This window comes from Trifolium pratense, linkage group LG4 (assembly GCF_020283565.1).
Source record: "Trifolium pratense cultivar HEN17-A07 linkage group LG4, ARS_RC_1.1, whole genome shotgun sequence".
Taxonomy (NCBI): Eukaryota; Viridiplantae; Streptophyta; class Magnoliopsida; order Fabales; family Fabaceae; genus Trifolium; species Trifolium pratense.
In genome coordinates this window covers 1,876,670-1,896,464 of record NC_060062.1, presented here as the reverse complement: position 1 = coordinate 1,896,464, position 19,795 = coordinate 1,876,670, and the positions used below count along the sequence as shown (strand labels likewise).

Sequence of the window (19,795 nt, the reverse complement as noted above, 5' to 3'; positions counted from 1 at the left end):
AAAATAAGTTACTACGTATATGCAATTTATGTATATGCATATTGTATCATGTAAACAATAAAATAAATTAAAAATTCCTATGTTTATTTTGTAACAAGTTGAAAATATTGTCATATTTTTTATATCATGATAAATCGCACAAACCGAACCAATCCTAACCGCATTGGTTTGGTTTGGTTTGGATGACTTTTTAAAAATTAACCGAATCAAACCAAACCGCATACATTTTTATCTTGCGATTAAGATGACTTTTATGCTTAAAACCGAACCAAACCGACCGCACCGCGAACATCCCTACGTTTTTGCAAGTGGCAACGAGTTTGTTTTTTCTTTTTTGATCGAAACAACGAGTTAAGTTACCTTAAATAAACTTTGCATCTTTGTTTTATTGTTTTTGGCAAATAACAACGGGCCAAATCATTGAGGCCCATAAATGAAATTGGCCCAAATTTATTTCACACGAAAATTGTAAAACGAGTAATTTTTGAGTAATTTCACCTCTACCATCCGCGACTTTAAGTATCGGACTCGTCAATGGTCAATAGCCCCTACATCAAGCCTTCCAAGTGGCCAATTTTGAGGAAGTACTAATCAACATATAGAGTGGGAATTTTTCTCCTAGACTTTGATAAATATTTGAATTTTTTTTTGCATTTTTTTTGTGTTTTGTTTCTCGAGTAAACTATTCTCTCTCGAATAGCGCTTGTGTAAAATCTTAAAAAGTGGCTTTCTTAGTGTTTCACCTTAGAAACAAATTTTCCTTAATTATTTTTTGGTAAAAAATAAAAATTATAATTAGTCTCATACATTGATTATTGTGAATTACTAATAATTATGAACACTAAAACAAAGAAAATAGAACCAGAAAAATAAAGAGATGTCAATTGGTAGGTGTTTACGTATCCATCAAAACGTTTATTCTTTGTGGTAGGTAGAATATAGGTAGTTGGTTAGTTAATTAATGTCCAAAATTGCTCTATTTAAAAATCATTATGGTACTATTTTCATTATTCTTTTATCAATTTATATTTATTCAATGTGAATTTTTATGAGTATTTTCCTTATGAATATTCCTATGCACTCTTTTTCCATGCTTACATCTATCTATCTTAAATTGTGGGTACCATTATATGATTTTAAATGATGCAACTAAAAATAATAGTTATTCATTTATTTTAAGTTGTACAAATGATGAGATAATTTTACATATTTTGTTGATTTTAGGATGCTACAAAATAGATGAGACTCCACCAAACTTTAGTAGTGTTGTATATTTTTTTGAAAGGGGTAAGTGATATCCATTTCTTTAGTAAGTGTTACCCTTCTATACAAATACTTATTGAATTTTTGTTTATCCATTTCTTTAGGTATATGTTACTTGTGTTAAATGGATTACCTCACAATTCTCATATGCTATATATTTCAAGTGGATTTCTTCCTTTATAAAAATTGAGAATACAAACTTTATTAGGGAAATATGACAATTATATATTGTCCAATTGCTATAACTTACAAGTAAAAACTGAGAATACAAACTTTTTTTCTTAGGCAATACATATGTAACATATCAAAGACGACGAGTAATAGGAATCAAGCATAAGTCTTTTTTTCTTCCGGCCGTAATCCCAAATGACTCGGTCATGTCCAATTCTTCGATCTTCATTTCATTTGGAAGCTTCCAATCAAAGTGGTAAAGTAACTCAGCAAGAGGCAACTCAACATTAGGCAAGGCAAACACAACGCCCGGACACATCCTCCTCCCTCCACCAAATGGTATGTACTGAAAGTTCGTACCTTTGAAATCAATTGGGTTATTAATAAACCTCTCGGGTTTAAAACTCTCAGCTTCAACCCAATACCTTGGATCTCTTCCAATCGCCCATACGTTGACAGCGACCCTTGTCTTACTTGGGATATCATAACCATTGATTTGGCATTGCTTCCTACTTTCTCTTGGAAGCAACAATGGTATAGAAGGATGCATCCTTAATGTTTCTTTGATGACAGACTTAAAGTATATCAATTGGTGCAACTCTGTCTCATCCACATACCCCTTTTTATCGAATACGCTTCTTACCTCAGCTTGTGCTACTTCCATTACCTTTGGATTCTTTACCATCTCAGACATTGCCCATAAAACAATCCCCGACGATGCTTCGCTACCAGCAGTGAATATGTCCTGCAAAAGGATTAACCATATATAACATTATTTTTTGTATAAACCATCATGCATTTAACGTGTTTGGTTGTAGACTAACCTGAATGACTGCTTTAATACTGTTATCAGTCAACGGGTGTTGTGAGTGAACATTTTCTCGTTGAATCTTCAAAAGAACATCAACTAGATCTTCATCCTTGTTTTCTTCTCTGTGACTACTTCTGTGATCATTGATAATGTCTTGCAATATCATATCAGAATCTCTTTGAAGTTTTTCCATTTTAGTCTTTGCTGAACTCACCCTTTGAAGCATTTTAATAGAAGGATACAAATCAGCAATAAAAAATCCTCCTAATAGTCCTATTGATTGATCCATTGCTGATTTGAACTCTTCAATGTGTCTACTCTTTTTCCCAAAAGCTGCTCGCGTCGTTATCCCACATGTCATTGAGAAAATCTTATCACTGAGATTAACAACTGAAGCTTCGCTAGCAGATATCGATTTAACTAGTATCGAAACCTCTTCTTCTCTTATGGACCTAAATGATTGGACACGCTTTGCATTTAATAGCTCTAAAACACATATTTTTCGCAATTGCCTCCAATGTTCTCCATATGCGGAGAAGGAAATATCTGTAGCATTGTAAGTAAGTATTGTTGACAAAAGAAGGTTTGGTCTATTACAAAAGGTGTGGTCTTGTGTTTTCAAAATTTCTTTGGCAATTTCTGGTGAACTAACTATAATGCATGATACCTCTCCTAGTTTTAGGTGCATTAAGGGTCCATATTTATCAGCCAAATTTTTGAAGCAGTGATGAGGCAGTGAGTTGGTGATAATTTGATGTATATTTCCTATGAAGGGTAGTGTCCATGGTCCTGGTGGTAAATTGACAGCAGAATTGTTACAACTCCATCTCTTAACTATTTTGAGTAGCACAAAGAGAAAGAGAAAGGAGGAAATGAAGGTGGTATAAGAAAGAAGGTTGTGAAGTTCCATAAGAACTTGCTTAACTATAGATATGAATTAAAGATGTAGTGTAGTGTGTTTGTAATTTTTGGTTTAGTTTTAGTTTTTCTTCTTTATATAGCCTTGGGGGAATCTTTGATTGTCTAATTTTAAAAAATCTAATGTGAATTTCATACTCCACTTATAAGCTGTCTCGACAACGTTATATTATACTTATGTAATTTCATACTCCATTTGTAAGCTGTCTCAATAGAATTTGGCAAAAGGACAAATTTGTGGTAATGGGTCCGGTCTATATTAGGAGCCTAATACAATGTTTGGTATCGCCAATATTTATTTTAATGGCAAATAAAATATATATAATAAGAAATGAAAATCCAGTCAAATACAGAAATATCAAAGTATAAGAAATACTCCTAAAAAAACAATAAGAAGAAAAAGAAGGAGGAAACAAACAACATAGTAAAAGTAAACCCAAGCCACTAAGGCAAACACACCAAAAACACTCGCACACCACCAAAAAGCACCACAACACACTCCACCTGACATGAATGAAAATTCCAACTCTAATAGAAAGATAGGGAGAAAGAGCCGAACCAACCAAAACAGAATCTGACAGGGAAATCCATAATTACCCCCTCTATCTAATCTAGCACAAGGAGGGTTCCACCCACTCACTCATATAAGGAGCAAGGGTGGCCCGAGGTCTTATAAGAGAACCAAATTCAAGAGGAGCGTTTAGTCCTATCCACCAGATCATCCGTTGAGAAGGGCATCCCGGAGAAAATCACATCGTTGCGGGACTTCCAAATGGATCACACAAGAACATGCTAAACCAAAGAAAAAAAATACTCCATATCCACCCCAACCCCACAAAACTCTCGAAATGACCCAAAAAGTCTCTCGAAGACACAAACTCCCAACCTAACCAATAAAGGCACGCTTATACCAAACTGGAGACACCACGAAACAAAATTATGGCGCCTAATACAATGTTATCTCATCTAACGGCGCCTAATACAATTTTTGGTCAAATTATGGCGGCTAATTAAATGTCTAGCACCAATATTCATTTATCCCCTTTTTCATTTTAGGAAAAAAAAGAGGAAAGTTCTATCTTGTGGATATGTAAAGTGCGGATTTTTTGTAATGTATTAGTGAACAACTTTTAATCATTTTAATTTTTTATTCAAATAGTTTAATAGTTAAAAATTTAATATCACTACCAATTGAGCTATGATCACGGAGACAAAATATATAAAAATATTGATGCCAAACTTTAACATCTCAGACATCGCCCATAAAACAATCCCTGAAAATGCTTCGCTACCAGCAGTGAATATGTCCTGCAAAAGGATTAAAAGTAATCTAGTAATTAAACTTTAAGCTTTTTTTTGTGGATAAGAATTAACAAAAATCATGATAAAAATTAAATATAAATTTTTTAAATGATAAAAGTTTAAGATAAAAGTAACAAAAATGTGACATACAAATCAAATTTTGAACTCTTTTTTTGATGTTCTAAACATATCTGCAAAAAAAAATCATTGAAAAATTAATACATGCCGACTTAACAATAAGGACCAAAAGGTTGAGTGTTGAATAATTTTCTAGAGAATAAAAATTTAATAAAAATTAAGTAAGGACTAAACTTAGAAAATCACCATTTTATAAGGTTCAAAAACATATTTAACCCTAAAATTGATGACACAGAAAAAACAAGAGAAAAACATCTTTTTTTAATGGAAAATATATTATATTATATAAATATAAAAACGAAAAAGACTTATTTCATTCCTTTTTAAGTGTCTTTTTTGACCACTACACACATGTCAATGCATAATTTTGATCATTAATATCTTTAATTATCTGTCATAAAAAAAAATGAAAATTTTATATTTTGAAATATTCGTCGAGATAATTAAATTGAACAATATCTTATTTACTAACATTTGATTTTATATATTAATAAAAATTTATGGTCAAAGTATATTTTGTGAATAGTGCATAATGATCTAAAACAACACTTAAAAAAAAAGGGGGAAGTACAACAAAAAGTGTAGGAAAACAAAGACGTATGAGAAGTACACTAGCTAACATAACTTCTCTAGTGTGTAAGACACACTAAAACAAATAGAGTAAATTGTTGCAGTTGCATTTGCTAATTGCGGCGGTTAAAACCATCGTTAAAAGCATTTTCTGCCGCAATTTTAAGTATCGTAAGCATTTCGCGACGGTTAGAACCAAGAGTTAGAATAGGTATCAGAAGAGCATCTAACGGCAATTTATATTTAGCGGCAGTTTATAGTTGTTGCTGTCAGCATTACAACTGCCGCAATTATTTAATTAATTTTTACGGTTGAAATAATTATAAGAACTTCTAATATATATAATTAAACATCAACTAACCTCTTGTAATTGGTTCCCATTATAATAGCATTTCTATGGAAGCTCCATATTTTAATAATAAAAAACAAAGTGGATCAATGGTTACTCTTAGAATTGAGTATTAGGTCTAACTCATCCTTACAAAACCGACTTATAAAGTGGAACATTTAGTCAGCCCATTTAGAGCAGCCACAGTTTGAGTCTTTAAATAGGTCATGATTGCATGTAAATGTCACTCAGTTTATAATTTCTTAATATTACTCGTAAAAAAATAATAATAAATAAACAAGGTGTATTCTTAGCTATTTTGGATTTTGGTTGGGTACAGTAAGAAAAATTCATTTAAATATTAATACAAAAATATTATGACATAACTTTGAGTATAGATACTTAATTGAGTGTTAACTAAAAATAATTGCAAATGACCCCCAAAAAATTATATAATGATTATATTAATAATTTTATTTAGTGGGTCCACACAAAAAATTGGTGATGAAACATTCACAAATCACAACCATATTGATGCTCTTAGTATGGAACATAATTTGATTATTAATATAATAATAATAATAATAATAATAATAATAATAATAATAATATATTTGCCGTTAGAAAATAGAAAAAAGTAAGAAACATAATTTGAATCAGTTTATTTCGTTAAAGGTTACTATAAATATCTACATTTAGACATTGCCAACTAAAAATCTTTAGGACTCGTTTGGTGCACAGAATAAGAGACAGGATATGATAACTGAATCTTATCCTGCCGCAATTCAGTATTTGGTGATACAGCAGGATATGATAAGTTAATCTTGGAGCTTATCCTATCATGTCTCTCTAGTTATAATTTTTATCCTGAATTTGAGCTGGGTTACCAGCAGGATATGATAAGAAGAAAAAAAATTACTGATTTATTTTATAAAATATATTTTAAAATACATAAAATAAAATTAATAAAATATAAATAATAAAATAATTAATTTTTAAATATATATGTGATTTTCTCACAGGGGTAATTTTGTAATTGATATATTCTAAAAAATCAAAATTTTACTAAAATTACAATATTTTAAAGTAAAATGATTATTAAAAAATTGTCAAATAGGGATATTAATTTAAATTTTATAAAAAATTAAATATAATTCTGTTGCAATAGTAGTTTTATTATTTACGTATGAGATATATCATATATTTATTTGGTTTATCTAACATGTATATATTATTGAGTTATTTATTTGATCATGATTCATATAAAAAATTAAACTTGATTATTTTCTCATGATTTTTATTTTAAATTATATAAAGTTATTTGATTACTTATTTATATTTTTTATTTATAAAATTCAAAGTATTACAAAATAGTTTTAAAAAAATAACAATTGTTTTACAAGAGTAATTTTGTCAATTAAATATGTTATATATCTTATCATATTATTATGAGGAAGTATGTATTAAAAACAAAATATAATAGTTATCATGTTTATTATCCTGTGTGCACCAAACATAGGATATGATAACTGAGTATAACTGTTATCCTGCCGTTATCCTATCCTATCCTTATCTTGTTTTATATCCTATCTTATCACTATGCTATCATGCGCACCAAAGAAGCCCTTAGAGTTGAAGGAAGAGAGAAATTGATAAATCCATTAATTGATGTTTAAGTATGCCAAATCTGACTTGCATAGAATTGTTGCAGATTTTCAACCTAACATTTGGGAAGATTATTTCCTTCAATATGCCTCACAATCTATGGTAAGTAAACAGTGTGTGTATATATTGCTAAGTAGTTGTGATTTTTCTATTTTACAATGAGTTAAGTATGTTTTTAATCGCTCTAAATATATTAGTTTTGATTTTTAGTTTTTCTATTTTTTTTATTTTTATTTTGGTCCATTTAAATTTTTTGTTTTCAATTCTATATATTTTTTTTATACAAATTGCATATAATGTTCGAAAGGATTTTTTTTAATGAAATATGATTATGAAAATTTTAAAATATCATTAGTTTAATAACTATTAAATATTTATTTTAACAATTTAGTTTTTAATTTAAAATTATAGATAAATTAATAAAGATTAACTAGTTAAATTACTGTAAAAAAACTAATTAAATTATTAAACTCATGGTATTTTAAAGGATTAGTATGCTTGAGCAGCCACATTAATTCAGTAACATTGTTTCTTGAGCAGCCACATTAATTCAATAATTTTTTATTAGGTGATCCACAAAAAGTGGAGAGTGTATTTAACTTGATGCTAAATAGGTGACAAAAAAAAGAAGGTGACAAAACATTAATATTCACCATATATATGGTAGGGTCAAAAAAAAAATTGGTTGTCAAAAAAAATAAAAAATTCCCCATATGGATGCTCCTATAAAAGGATTAGCTTAGTTCGTTAAAGGATTAGCATGAATTATTATATGAGTTTATCTATCATGTGCAACTTTGCACATGTTAATAAATTTAAAATAGTAAGTTTGTATTGTAACTTGTGAATTTCATATTAAATATTTAATTTTTTAATAAATGATTGCTGTTTTTCATTAAATAGTTACTATTTTTAGTTACTTTAACATGTGCAATATTGCACATGTTAGACAAACCCTTATTATATTTTAAAAGAATGTCATGGCTAAATAGTGTCCTAATAGTAATACATAGTATTTTTGTTAAACTTTTTATGAATTATTTTAATTCATACAGTTGCTGAACCCTCTACATTATTTGCTTGTTTCTTAAATGGCAGGTACATTTGTTTTTTGTTTAAAGTTTAGTGGCAAAAAATTTCGCCTTAAATGAAAGGTGAATAAGTGAATCATTCAGAATTCGAACCCCAGTACTGTTGTTTTTAGGGGTAATCAGCTCGTTTATTCCATTGATCATAAAGCCTTTTATAGGCAAAGTACACTAGCTTGCAGCTCAAGCCAACCAGTTGGCTATGCAAGCCTGCAGGCAAGGCAAGGCAGGCCAGGCTTGGCACGCGCGCGCCCATCTGCAGGCCAGCAGGCATGGCTTGGCTCAGGCTGCAGCCATTTCTTAAGGCACAAGCTAACCATTCCTAACATACCCTCCCTTAATTGAACATATACAAACACTAAACAAACACAGCAAAACAAAACCAAATGTTCAATACACTAAGCTATTAACATCACACATGCCTAAGCCCTCCCTTAACTTGCAAAAGGACTCCAACTTCAAGGGCTTAGTGAGCAGGTCTGCTAGCTGCTCTTCACTTCTGCAGTGAACCAACTCAATAGATCCATCCTTAGTGAGATCTCTAAGGAAATGAAACCTAACATCAATGTGCTTTGATCTACCATGCATAATTGGATTCTTTGAAAGTTTAATTGAGGAGCTGTTGTCACAATAGATCAAAGTGCATTCAGACTGCTTCATCTTTAAGTAATTCAGCACATTCTTCAACCAAATTCCTTGACAAGCACAAGCTGCAGCTGACACATATTCTGCTTCAGTGGTTGACAAAGTCACAATAGGCTGTTTTTTTGAAGACCAAGAAATAGCACCACCTCCCAACATGAACACAAAACCAGTAGTGCTTTTCCTATCATCCAAATCCCCAGCATAATCTGAGTCACACCACCCTTTCAAGCACAAACCTGTATTGGATTTAGTCTTGTACAAAATTCCAAACCCTAAAGTACCTTTCAGATATCTCATGATTCTCTTCACAGCAATGACATGCATCTCAGTTGGCCTTTCCATGAATCTTGCCACCAAACAAACTGAATAGGCCAAGTCAGGCCTTGTGGCAAGAAGATACATTAGACACCCTACCATTTGCTTATAGACAGTTACATCTGTTCCTTGCTCAGTTTCATCTCTAACAAGCTTGCAACCAGGGACTATAGGGCTGCTTACTTGATTACAGTGTTCCATGCCAAACCTTGACAAAACTTCTGCTGCATACTTCTGCTGAGTAATGAAGATTCCATTGCTACTTTGAATAACTTCCACACCAAGGAAGAATCTCATCTTTCCTAAATCAGTCATAGCAAACTTCTTCTTCATAGATGACTTAAATTCATCCATCATTCCTTGATTGTTTCCAGTGTAGATCAAATCATCTACATACAAACTTACCAACAAGATTTCATTCTTCATACTATACTTGACAAATAGGGTATGCTCATATGGACATTTTTCAAACTTCTCTGCACTGAAGTAAGATTCAATTTTACTATACCAAGCCCTTGGAGCTTGCTTTAGTCCATACAAGGCCTTCTTCAATCTATACACCATGGACTTATCTTTGCTGATATACCCTAATGGCTGACTTACATAGATATTTTCTGTCAATTCACCATGTAAGAAAGCAGATTTAACATCCAGTTGGAATATCTTCCATCCATTATTAGCTGCAACTGCTAGAATGGATCTGATAGTGTCCCATCTTGCCACTGGTGCAAAAACTTCATGATAGTCTATGCCATGCTTCTGTGTGTAGCCTTTAGCCACTAATCTTGCCTTGTACTTATCTACTTCTCCCTTTTCATTAAACTTTGTTTTATATATCCATTTCACACCAATGGAGTTACAACCAGCTGGTAGAGTAGTGAGCTCCCAAGTGTCATTACTCTTGATTGACTCCATCTCAACATCCATTGCTTGTCTCCAAACTTCATGTTTCACTGCTTCACTGTATGAAATTGGATCATTGTTAGTGTTGATCACTGCAAGATTGTGCAGTTCCAACTCATCTTCATCAACTTCTGCAGCTTGACCAATTACATAATCATTCAATCTTACAGATGGTTTTCTTATTCTTGGACCAAGTGGTGAACTTCTCTCAGCTTCACTATCACTAGATGTCTCATTAACCACATTTTCATTGTTGACAGTTGTAGCCTGTTCATCAGTACAAAGCTGGTTCCTCATCATTACTTCCATCTGCTGAATCAATCTCTTCCCATTCATTACCAGTTTTAGCTGGCTTCTTTGGCTTGCTCCAATTCCAGCTCTTTGATTCTTCAAAGATTACATCTCTACTGATTATGATCTTATTTTCAATAGGGTCATAAAGCTTGTATGCTTTAGATTCTTCACTAACACCAAGCAAAACACACTTTTTGCTCTTGTCATCCAACTTCTTTCTTTGACTGTCATGAATATGAACATGAGCCACACATCCAAAGACTTTAAAGTGCTTCACAGATGGTTTCCTCCCACTCCATGCTTCCTCTGGTGTCATATCTTTCACACTGAGTGTAGGACTCCTATTCATCACATATGTTGCCCATTTCACTGCCTCAGGCCAAAATCTTTTAGGCACATTCTTAGCATGAATCATACTTCTTACAATGTTCAATAATGTTCTATTTTTTCTCTCAGAAACTCCATTCTGCTGAGGAGTATAAGCTGCAGTTAATTGTCTCTTAATCCCTTCCTTACTACAATAGTCACTAAAGGCTTTAGAGGTGTATTCACCACCTCTATCTGTCCTAAGACATTGTATAGCACACTTAGCTTCTTTCTCAACAAGGGCCTTAAAAGATTGAAAACATTCAAATGCAAGAGACTTTTCTTTTAACACATAAATCCAGGTCTTTCTACTGAAATCATCTGTGAATGTCATGAAGTACCTGCTTCCTCCATTTGACTGAGGAGTAATAGGGCCACAGATATCTGAATGAACCAGTTCAAGCTTTGCAGAAGCTCTCCAATTAGCTTGTTTTGGGATAGAGTCTCTGGATTGCTTACCAGCCAAGCAATCAACACAATTATCTTCTATTTCTTCAAGCTCTGGTAGTCCCCTAACCATTTGCTTCTTAGATAGGGTATTCAATCCCTTGAAATGTAGGTGACCATATCTTCCATGCCACAGCACAGTTGACTCTTGTTTTGCAGACAACAAGCATCTAGAGTTGATAACAGTTGCAGAAATCACATACATTCTATTGCTAGACATAGCAGTAGAGAACAACAAGCCCTTTTCTTCATGATAAATCTTGCAAACATCATCTTTGAAGATAACTGTGACTCTTTTCTGCTGCAATTGTCCTATGCTAATAAGATTGGTTTTTAAACCAGGAACAAAGTATACATTGGTAATCACATGGACCAGATCATTAATCTTCAATCTAACACTACCTTTTCCCATCACAGCCATTCTTGAATCATCTCCAAGTTTGACTGAATCTCTATAGCTATCATCAAAATCAATAAACCAATCTTGATGACCTATCATGTGATTACTACAGCCAGAGTCAAGATACCAAGGTTCAATTGCATTAACCTTTGATTCTTGACTAGTTCTAGACATAAGCAGCATTTCTTCTTCACCATTATATTCAGCATAATGAACATTACCTTCATACTCAGGGCATTCACTCTGATAATGTCCAAGCTTGTGGCATTTGAAGCATTCAACAAACTCTTTGTTTTGCCTTCCTCTGCCACGACCTCTACCACCATTGTTTCTTCCTCTCCCTCTACCATAACCTTTCTCAGGATTTGAGACCTTCAAAGCCTGTTCATCTGGAAGTTCAATCTGTCTCTTCATTCTTTGTTCTTGCACAATCAAACTACTCTGCAAGCTATCAATGGACATAGTTGTAACATCATTGGATTCCTCTATGGAGCAAACCACATAATTGAATTTTGAGGACATAGATCGCAAGATCTTTTCAACAACTTCAACTTCTTGCAGAGTTTGACCTTGTGCACTCATGCGATTTGCAATTGCAAGAGTTCTTGAGAAATACTGTTCCACTGATTCATTATCCTTCATTTCAAGAACCTCAAATTCACGCTTCAATGCTTGAAGATGAGCTCGTTTCACCTTCGTAGAACCTTGATACTTGCGTTTCATAGCATCCCAAATATCTTTGGATGTGGTTCGAACAAGAATCGTTTCCATAATGGAACGATCAATAGATTGAAAGAGGTAGTTCTTTACCTTCAAGTCTTTCAATTTGAGTGCTTCAATTGCTTGCAATTGCTCCGCTGTTGCATCAGGTGGCGCCACCGTGATGCCTGGTTCAATTAAGCTCCAAAGTTCCTTCGATCGTATGAGATTTTCCATTAGCATTGCCCAATGCTCGTAATAGCCATCAAATTTAGGAACTTTTGTGTGATTATACTTCGTTGCTTCCGCCATTGATGAGGAGAAGAGGCTTCAGATGAGAAAGAACGAGGAAGAACGAAGATGATCTAACGGAAAACGGTTGCAAAAAACGGTTGTAACTGATTTGGTTAGGAAATTGCAATTTCTCTCTCTTCAGGTCCCTAGAGGAGAGAACCTGATACCAATTGTTGTTTTTAGGGGTAATCAGCTCGTTTATTCCATTGATCATAAAGCCTTTTATAGGCAAAGTACACTAGCTTGCAGCTCAAGCCAACCAGTTGGCTATGCAAGCCTGCAGGCAAGGCAAGGCAGGCCAGGCTTGGCACGCGCGCGCCCATCTGCAGGCCAGCAGGCATGGCTTGGCTCAGGCTGCAGCCATTTCTTAAGGCACAAGCTAACCATTCCTAACAAGTACAATGTCCCCACTGAGCTAAGCTCACTAATTATTATCGGCAGTTACATAATTATTATTGCATTTAAAATTGAAAAATATTTCTTAATGGCGGCTGATACTTCCTCTCAAATTAGAAAACCATTTTCTACTTTTTCTTTGTCCTTTAGTAGAAGATTCTTTTCAAAATTATTTGTCCTTTATAGCAAAAGGTAACGATCTTTTTCCATTAAGCCACTTTTTATATTAGACAAGACCTTATTATAAATCAATCAATCAATCAATCAATCTAGATCTAGATCATGTTAGAGTTAAAACTTAAACTTACTATATAAAATAGGATGTGCAATTAGCGCCAAGTGGGTCACGTTGCATCTTGTGGGCTTAAAAACTTACTATAAATCTAGATCGTAGAGAAAATGATAAATCCATTGGTATTTAAGTATGTCGACCGTACCTTACTTATACCAGCTTGATGCTAAATCTGACTTGCATAGAAATGTTGCAGATTTTCACCCTAACATTTGGGAAGATTATTTCCTTCAATATGCTTCACAATCTATGGTATGTGTCTATATAACCTATCAAATGTTTTTGAGATCGTTTTTTTTATTGAAGAAATTAAATTAGCCCACTCAAATTGGCACCAGAGAGAATCGAACCTCAGACCTCAAGAGGAGTACACTCCCAGGTCCCAAGCCAATACGAATGCACCAACCCAAGTGATTTTTTTTTGAGATCGTTAAAGTTAATGTTCTTCAATAAAAATACATAAATTGTTAATTTTGGTGGGTTGTAATAACACATCAAATGATTTTAGTTTTCTTTACAGTTAAACATGATTATCCATATAATATAAAGTTATATTCGTCAACGGTGAATTTTGTAAAATTTGTATTCGTTAAAGTATTATTGAGCGGTGTAATATCACTTCAATGTTACATAGTGTAATTTTAATTTGGTTGCTTTCCATATATATAATTCATTGTGGGATATATTATTGAGACCTACAAATATTAGGAGTTTAAAAGTGTTTTATTAAATATTATTAATCTTGATATATAGATCTCAATAATATATAAAATAATTTTAAATATTTTTTAAAATTTTACATGGAAAATCTTTTTAATATAAACTTATATATTGCTATGTACTTGTGGCTTTCTTATTTTAGAATTAATGGTATCTTTTGACAATTTCAATAAGTCTTTGGTCAATACCATGCAGGAACTTGATCAAACAATGGTAGCACAAATAGAGACACTAAAAAGCGATGTAAGGAACATGCTTGTCTCAAAAACCGAGAAACCGTTGATAAAAGTCCACTTGATTGATTCAATATGCCGCATGGGTGTGAGCTATCATTTTGAACATGAAATTGAAGAAATTTTGCAACATATTCATAATAATTATGTTGAAAATGGAGAGATAACTATTGAAGACAATCTTTGCTCTCTTGGTGTGCTATTTAGGTTGTTGAGGCAACAAGGGCTTTACGTTTCACCAAGTATGCCTTCAATAACTTATTTAAGTCGATTTCATTTTCGAGGAATACCGCTAACATCACATTCTCTAATACACTTTTTAATACACTCTAGCTCTTTTATTAATTAAAATTCACATGAGTTACGCCATATTATGTAAGTCTCATATTAATTTGGTGAGCTCCATTTTAAATTTGACCAATAAAAAAGAGTGTATTAAAAAATAGAGTCATGCTAACTAGTGCTCCTGGAGCACTAATTAAGAAAACGAAAAAAAAAGAGAATAATTTGTATTAAAAAACTAATTTTTTACACTTTTAAGAAGTTAACTACATAGATTTTAACATACTTTTACTATATTTAGTTTCGTTAACTAGTATACCTCTGATACAATAGTTAGCATTTTCAAGATATTAATTACTTTAACAACAATTATGATGTGTGTATATATATAGGTATTTTTTATTTTTTTATTTTAGGCATCTTGTTTGTTGTCGTTTTACCTCCCACAATTTGTTTTCTTAATTTTTTAGATATGTGCTATAATTTGTAATCCCGCAAATATATTGGCGGTCAAAAGTGCTCACTAAGTGAGTAAAACCGCCACTTTGTTTTAAATTTATTGGCGGCTAAAATCCAAGCTTCATTTGGTGATCCAAATTCTTAGTACATATACTTGACCTTTTGTTTATTAGATGTGCCTGGAAAAAATATTGAGACCCCAAAATTTGGTGGCCCAGGGCTGCCCTGCTTTTGGACCAGCCTTGGTTGCAATTCAATCACAGAATTCTCAACTTCTACCATCGACACCTTAGATAATTATGTGGCCCATGCAACCATTCTAGTCTATGTAAATTTCGAGTTAAGATGGAGAGGATCTTGATTCGTCGACTTTTGTGTTGACATATCATTATTCATTTTCTTACGCTGCGAACTTTTATTTCTATATTTATTTAAATTTTTAAAATTTCATTTGGTAAGTACTGTTTGTTCAATATTGTGGTTGATAAATTTTATAGATGTATTCAACAAATTGAAGGATGAGCAAGGATATTTTAGTGAAAAACTTATTAGAGATGTTGAGGGGATGCTAAGCTTGTATGAAGCCACACATACCATGATTCACGGAGAGAACATTTTGGAAGAGGCTTTGGCTTTCACTACTACGAACCTTGAGTTCATTGCCAACCAATCGAGCCACCCTCATGCAATACAAGTCAAACATAGCTTAAGACAGGCTCTCTACAAGAACGTGCCTAGAATTGAGGCACGACACTACATTTCCATGTATGAGCAAGATCGTTCTCATAATGAAAATTTACTCATTTTGGCAAAACTAGATTTTAATATGCTCCAAAACTTACATCAAAAGGAATTTGGTAACTCTTGCAAGTAAGTACTTCATTCTTACGTATCCTTTGTAACAAAAAGCAAACAATAATTAATAATGTATGATTTCTAGTCCTTGTATTTATATATTTTTATCTTTATAGATGGTGGAAGGAGTTGGATGTGCCCAGCAAACTACCATATGCACGAGAGAGAATAGAGGAAAGTTGCTTTTGGGCTATGGGGGCATATTTTGAGCCCCGATATTCTGCGGCAAGAAGTATTTTGACAAAATTAGTGATCATAATAACATGTATCGATGATACATATGATGCATATGGAAAAATTGATGAATTGGAACTTTTTACTAAAGCAATTGAAAGGTCACTTAGCACATCTCTCTCTCTCTCTCTCTCACACACACACACACAATTGGACCTTCTCCTGCTCCATGTATTCAGCCATCACTTGTGCTTTTCATCCAACGACTGAAAATGCACAAAAAATAAATTAATTAAAAGAACATGGACGATTGAGATGATGGCAGAGTACTGAAAAGGATCCCTCCCTCCCCCCACCCACACACATGATCAATTGACACCACGATATCTATGTTCGACACTATTATAATATATATAATAAAAATAATATTAATGAAAATTATTTTCAGGTGGGATATTAACTGTACGGATAACCTTCCAGATTACATGAAGTTTCTCTACAAACTAATCTTTGATCTTTACGAAGAAGTAAAGCACGAAATGAGAAAGGAAGGAAGAGAATATGCTCCAAACTACTACGCAAAAGAAGTACATTTCTTTATCATTTTATTATTTATTAATTATTATTATTAATATAAAGAAAACTAGCTAATTATATATATGCATATTATGGCGGCAGTTCATAAAATATGTTCAAGCATATATGACCGAGGCAAGGTGGTTAAACAATAATTATAAACCGACATTAGAAGAGTACATTCGGGTATCAACAGAATCATCTGGTTATGCAATTGTGACAACAACTTGTTACATTGGTATGGGAGACATAGCTACTGAGGATGTCTTCAAGTGGGTATCTAGTGAGCCAAAAGCTATTAATGCTGCCATTGTCATTTGTCGGCTAATGGATGACCTTGTTTCCAACGAGGTATATATATATACCTAAATAAGAAATTTGTTTGTAATATGTAGTAGTATTTGTTTTAAGTCAAATGACGTATGCACTTACATATATAAATTTTGTTATTCGTTGCATAAAGTTTGAACAGAAAAGAGATCATATTTCTTCATTCTTGGAATGCTATATGAAGAAATATAATATATCTAGAGAAGCTGCTATTCAAGAAGGTCGCAAAAGAATTGCTGATGCTTGGAAAGATTTAAATGAGGAATGTCTTAGGCCAACTCAAGTTCCAATACCTATTCTAACGATCATACTAAATCTCTCTCGTTTTATGGATGTAGTTTATAAAGATAAAGATAATTTCACACATCCTGAAGGTGAAATGAAGACATTCATTAAAGCTTTGCTTGTTGATCCGGTGCCACTTTGAGCTTCAATTTTAGTGTTTTTGTGTGTCGTATTTCTATTTTAAATAAAAAATTGTCATGTGTGGAGGAATATGTTTTGTTTTAATTTGTTGAATTGAAAGTATGCGTGTATGTTTTAAATTGAAATAATGTAATATTGTATGAATTATTTCTACAATTAATGAATGAAAAAATGAGTAAATTGTTTCATAAAATTGTAAGTTTAATATATAATGTTGTGATTGAACATTTTGACAAGACGAAAATAGTATGGGGATGTGTTAAGTTCACCACTTACTTGATTGAGAATATCACAGTTCGATCTCCTACAACTGTGATTGGGAGGAGGCAGAAACCACTTGACACCAGAATTGACCTCCGAACCAGATTAGGCGGACCAATGGGTCGGATACAGGTGGTGGTGACAAAAAAATAAAATAAAATAAAATAAAATCATGCTTTGAAGTATGACTATTTGTATTTTCTTTGAAATAAGTTTCATGGGATCATATAAAAATTTGTTCAAAACAATTGGAAGATATAAAAATAATTTTTATTGGTTACTGATTATGGAGAAAAGAAGAGAGTAAATTAATTGCAATTTTCATTAAATTTCATAAGAATAATTGAAAGTAAATTTAAAATATGAATATATGATAAAAATTAATTGCTTTTACTTATAAATTAGACAAGAAAAAATGATTTTTTTAATTATAAATTGGAACGAAGCCACTATATAAAATAAAATCAAATACTACATAAAATGAAATGTAAGCTCATTGACCGGAAAGGAATAGGTGGCTTTATTTTATTTATTAACATGAGTTTTAGTAATTTAGAGTTTATTTATGAAGTAAATAAAATCTAACTAAAAAAAATTTCAGCAAAAATTAAATATGGGTTCTTTCAAACGATTCATTCCAAAATAAATTCACTAATGATTTGAACTCAACGTTTTTGGTTAATAAGGTCACTCACTTTAGAAATGGGAAGCTTAGGGTGACTTAGGTCTTGATTATTTTATTAGTGTTTTGTGACATATAAAGATGAAAAAAAATGATAATTAAGTTACCATGACTTTCCCTCAATTACACTGAAATTAAGTGAGGGGTAACGATCCCTAAAACATCCACTACTAATAAATGCTTAATATCACAACATTTGCGCACTGATTAGCCTCTCAATAAGTCTGTTGAACCGACCCCCCCCCCCCCCCCCCCCCCCCCCAATATAAAGCTAACAATCTTTGAATCTTCTCAACAAGCGACCTCCCATTCAATTCATACTACCACCACCATTTGTAGTAATAACTTTAGCGACCACAATAGAATCCACGTTCAACTCCACATGAGTAAAGTTTAGTAGTCTAGCATAAGCGTGCCCTTCAAAGACTTCCCATGACTCCGCTAAATATGCATTACGATAACCAACAAATTATTTAGCAAATCCACTTAACCATTCCCCTTGACTCCCTCTAATGATTCCACCAAATCCAATCAAACCATCCATCCGTGTTTAATCGAACTCATCAATGCGGTGGAATAGTACTTTTTTATTATGATGATGGTGAAGTCAATAATGAATTGTAGATTGTGTCAAAAAATAAATAACGAATGGTACATAGATATGTAATTTTTAAAAATAAATGGCTGAAATTGAAGACTGAAATCCTATATAAAATTAGTAAGTCAGTCACTTACATTGTGCTTTGTTCAAAAAAAATAAAATAAACCGTGCTAGGCTGCTAGCAACTAGATAGTCCACACAATAAAACACAAATGCTTATAGATGAAAACAAGATGCATGAAATATACTCAAAATACAATAAAACACAAATGCTTATAGATAAATGAGAACAAGAATTGAGATTCTCGACTGCAATGAAAAAACTTCATTCTTCGAAGATTAATTAAAACAAATTGTTTATAAAAAAAACTTAAAATAAATTCTAATATGGACATAGTTTACAGCGGACTATGTCAATAGAAATATTTAAAATATTAACGATGAAAAATGTCTTATCTTAGAGGTTAATTATCTTAATAATTTTTAAAATTAAAAAATGCTTTAATTGGTGTTAGTTTGATTAAAACGAGAAATAAATATGTATATGAAATTGAATGGTGATTAATTATATCACTATTTAAGTCGTAAGAAAATTAAATATGAATCATGTGTTTTTATTTTCTAAAACATCTCCGTAAACTTAACTCAGTTGGTAGGGATATCACACTATATGTGCAGGAATCGAGATTCGAACCTCTGACACTCCACTTAAGGTGAAATTTATAGTCACTATGCTACTTGACGAAGAAATAAAATAGAGATATAATACAAGTGAGAGGAACAAATTAAGCAGACTAGAATTTCACAGAATTACAATGGCATAACTTGTCTACATGTTACAAGAAAATATATAATAATATCAAATGGACTAAACTACTAACATAGAAGTCC

At 32.4% G+C, this 19,795-nt stretch overlaps 2 protein-coding genes across 3 annotated transcripts; one reads left to right on the top strand and one right to left on the bottom strand.

Annotated features, from left to right (window-relative positions):
- Positions 1-1,517: 1,517 nt before the first annotated feature.
- Positions 1,518-3,280, bottom strand: LOC123919445 (cytochrome P450 71D10-like). Its single transcript, XM_045971365.1, has 2 exons — positions 2,259-3,280; positions 1,518-2,179 (listed from the first exon to the last, which is right to left on the bottom strand). The coding sequence occupies exons 1-2, from the start codon at positions 3,153-3,155 to the stop codon at positions 1,568-1,570; spliced, it is 1,509 nt and encodes a 502-aa protein (XP_045827321.1). The 5' UTR covers positions 3,156-3,280; the 3' UTR covers positions 1,518-1,567.
- A 10,145-nt stretch (positions 3,281-13,425) lies between these two features.
- LOC123919441 (probable terpene synthase 2) lies at positions 13,426-17,553 on the top strand. 2 transcript variants are annotated; one of them, XM_045971358.1, is made up of 7 exons: positions 13,426-13,557; positions 14,200-14,500; positions 15,497-15,869; positions 15,971-16,189; positions 16,477-16,615; positions 16,707-16,955; positions 17,068-17,512. In XM_045971358.1, the coding sequence occupies exons 1-7, from the start codon at positions 13,438-13,440 to the stop codon at positions 17,359-17,361; spliced, it is 1,695 nt and encodes a 564-aa protein (XP_045827314.1). In that variant the 5' UTR covers positions 13,426-13,437; the 3' UTR covers positions 17,362-17,512. The 2 variants fall into 2 exon arrangements, with proteins under 2 accessions (XP_045827314.1, XP_045827315.1); XM_045971359.1 differs by having other exon boundaries at positions 13,430-13,557; positions 14,221-14,500; positions 17,068-17,553.
- The last annotated feature ends 2,242 nt before the right edge of the window (positions 17,554-19,795 follow it).

Coding starts and splice junctions, on each gene's coding strand:
- LOC123919445 (XM_045971365.1), bottom strand. CDS start 3,155: ATGGAACTTCACAACCTTCTTTCTTATACCACCTTCATTTCCTCCTTT. Junction 2,180..2,258: donor GTATTAAAGCAGTCATTCAG/GTTAGTCTACAA, acceptor ATCCTTTTGCAG/GACATATTCACTGCTGGTAG.
- LOC123919441 (XM_045971358.1), top strand. CDS start 13,438: ATGTCGACCGTACCTTACTTATACCAGCTTGATGCTAAATCTGACTTG. Junction 15,870..15,970: donor GAATTTGGTAACTCTTGCAA/GTAAGTACTTCA, acceptor TTATCTTTATAG/ATGGTGGAAGGAGTTGGATG. Junction 16,956..17,067: donor ATGACCTTGTTTCCAACGAG/GTATATATATAT, acceptor CGTTGCATAAAG/TTTGAACAGAAAAGAGATCA.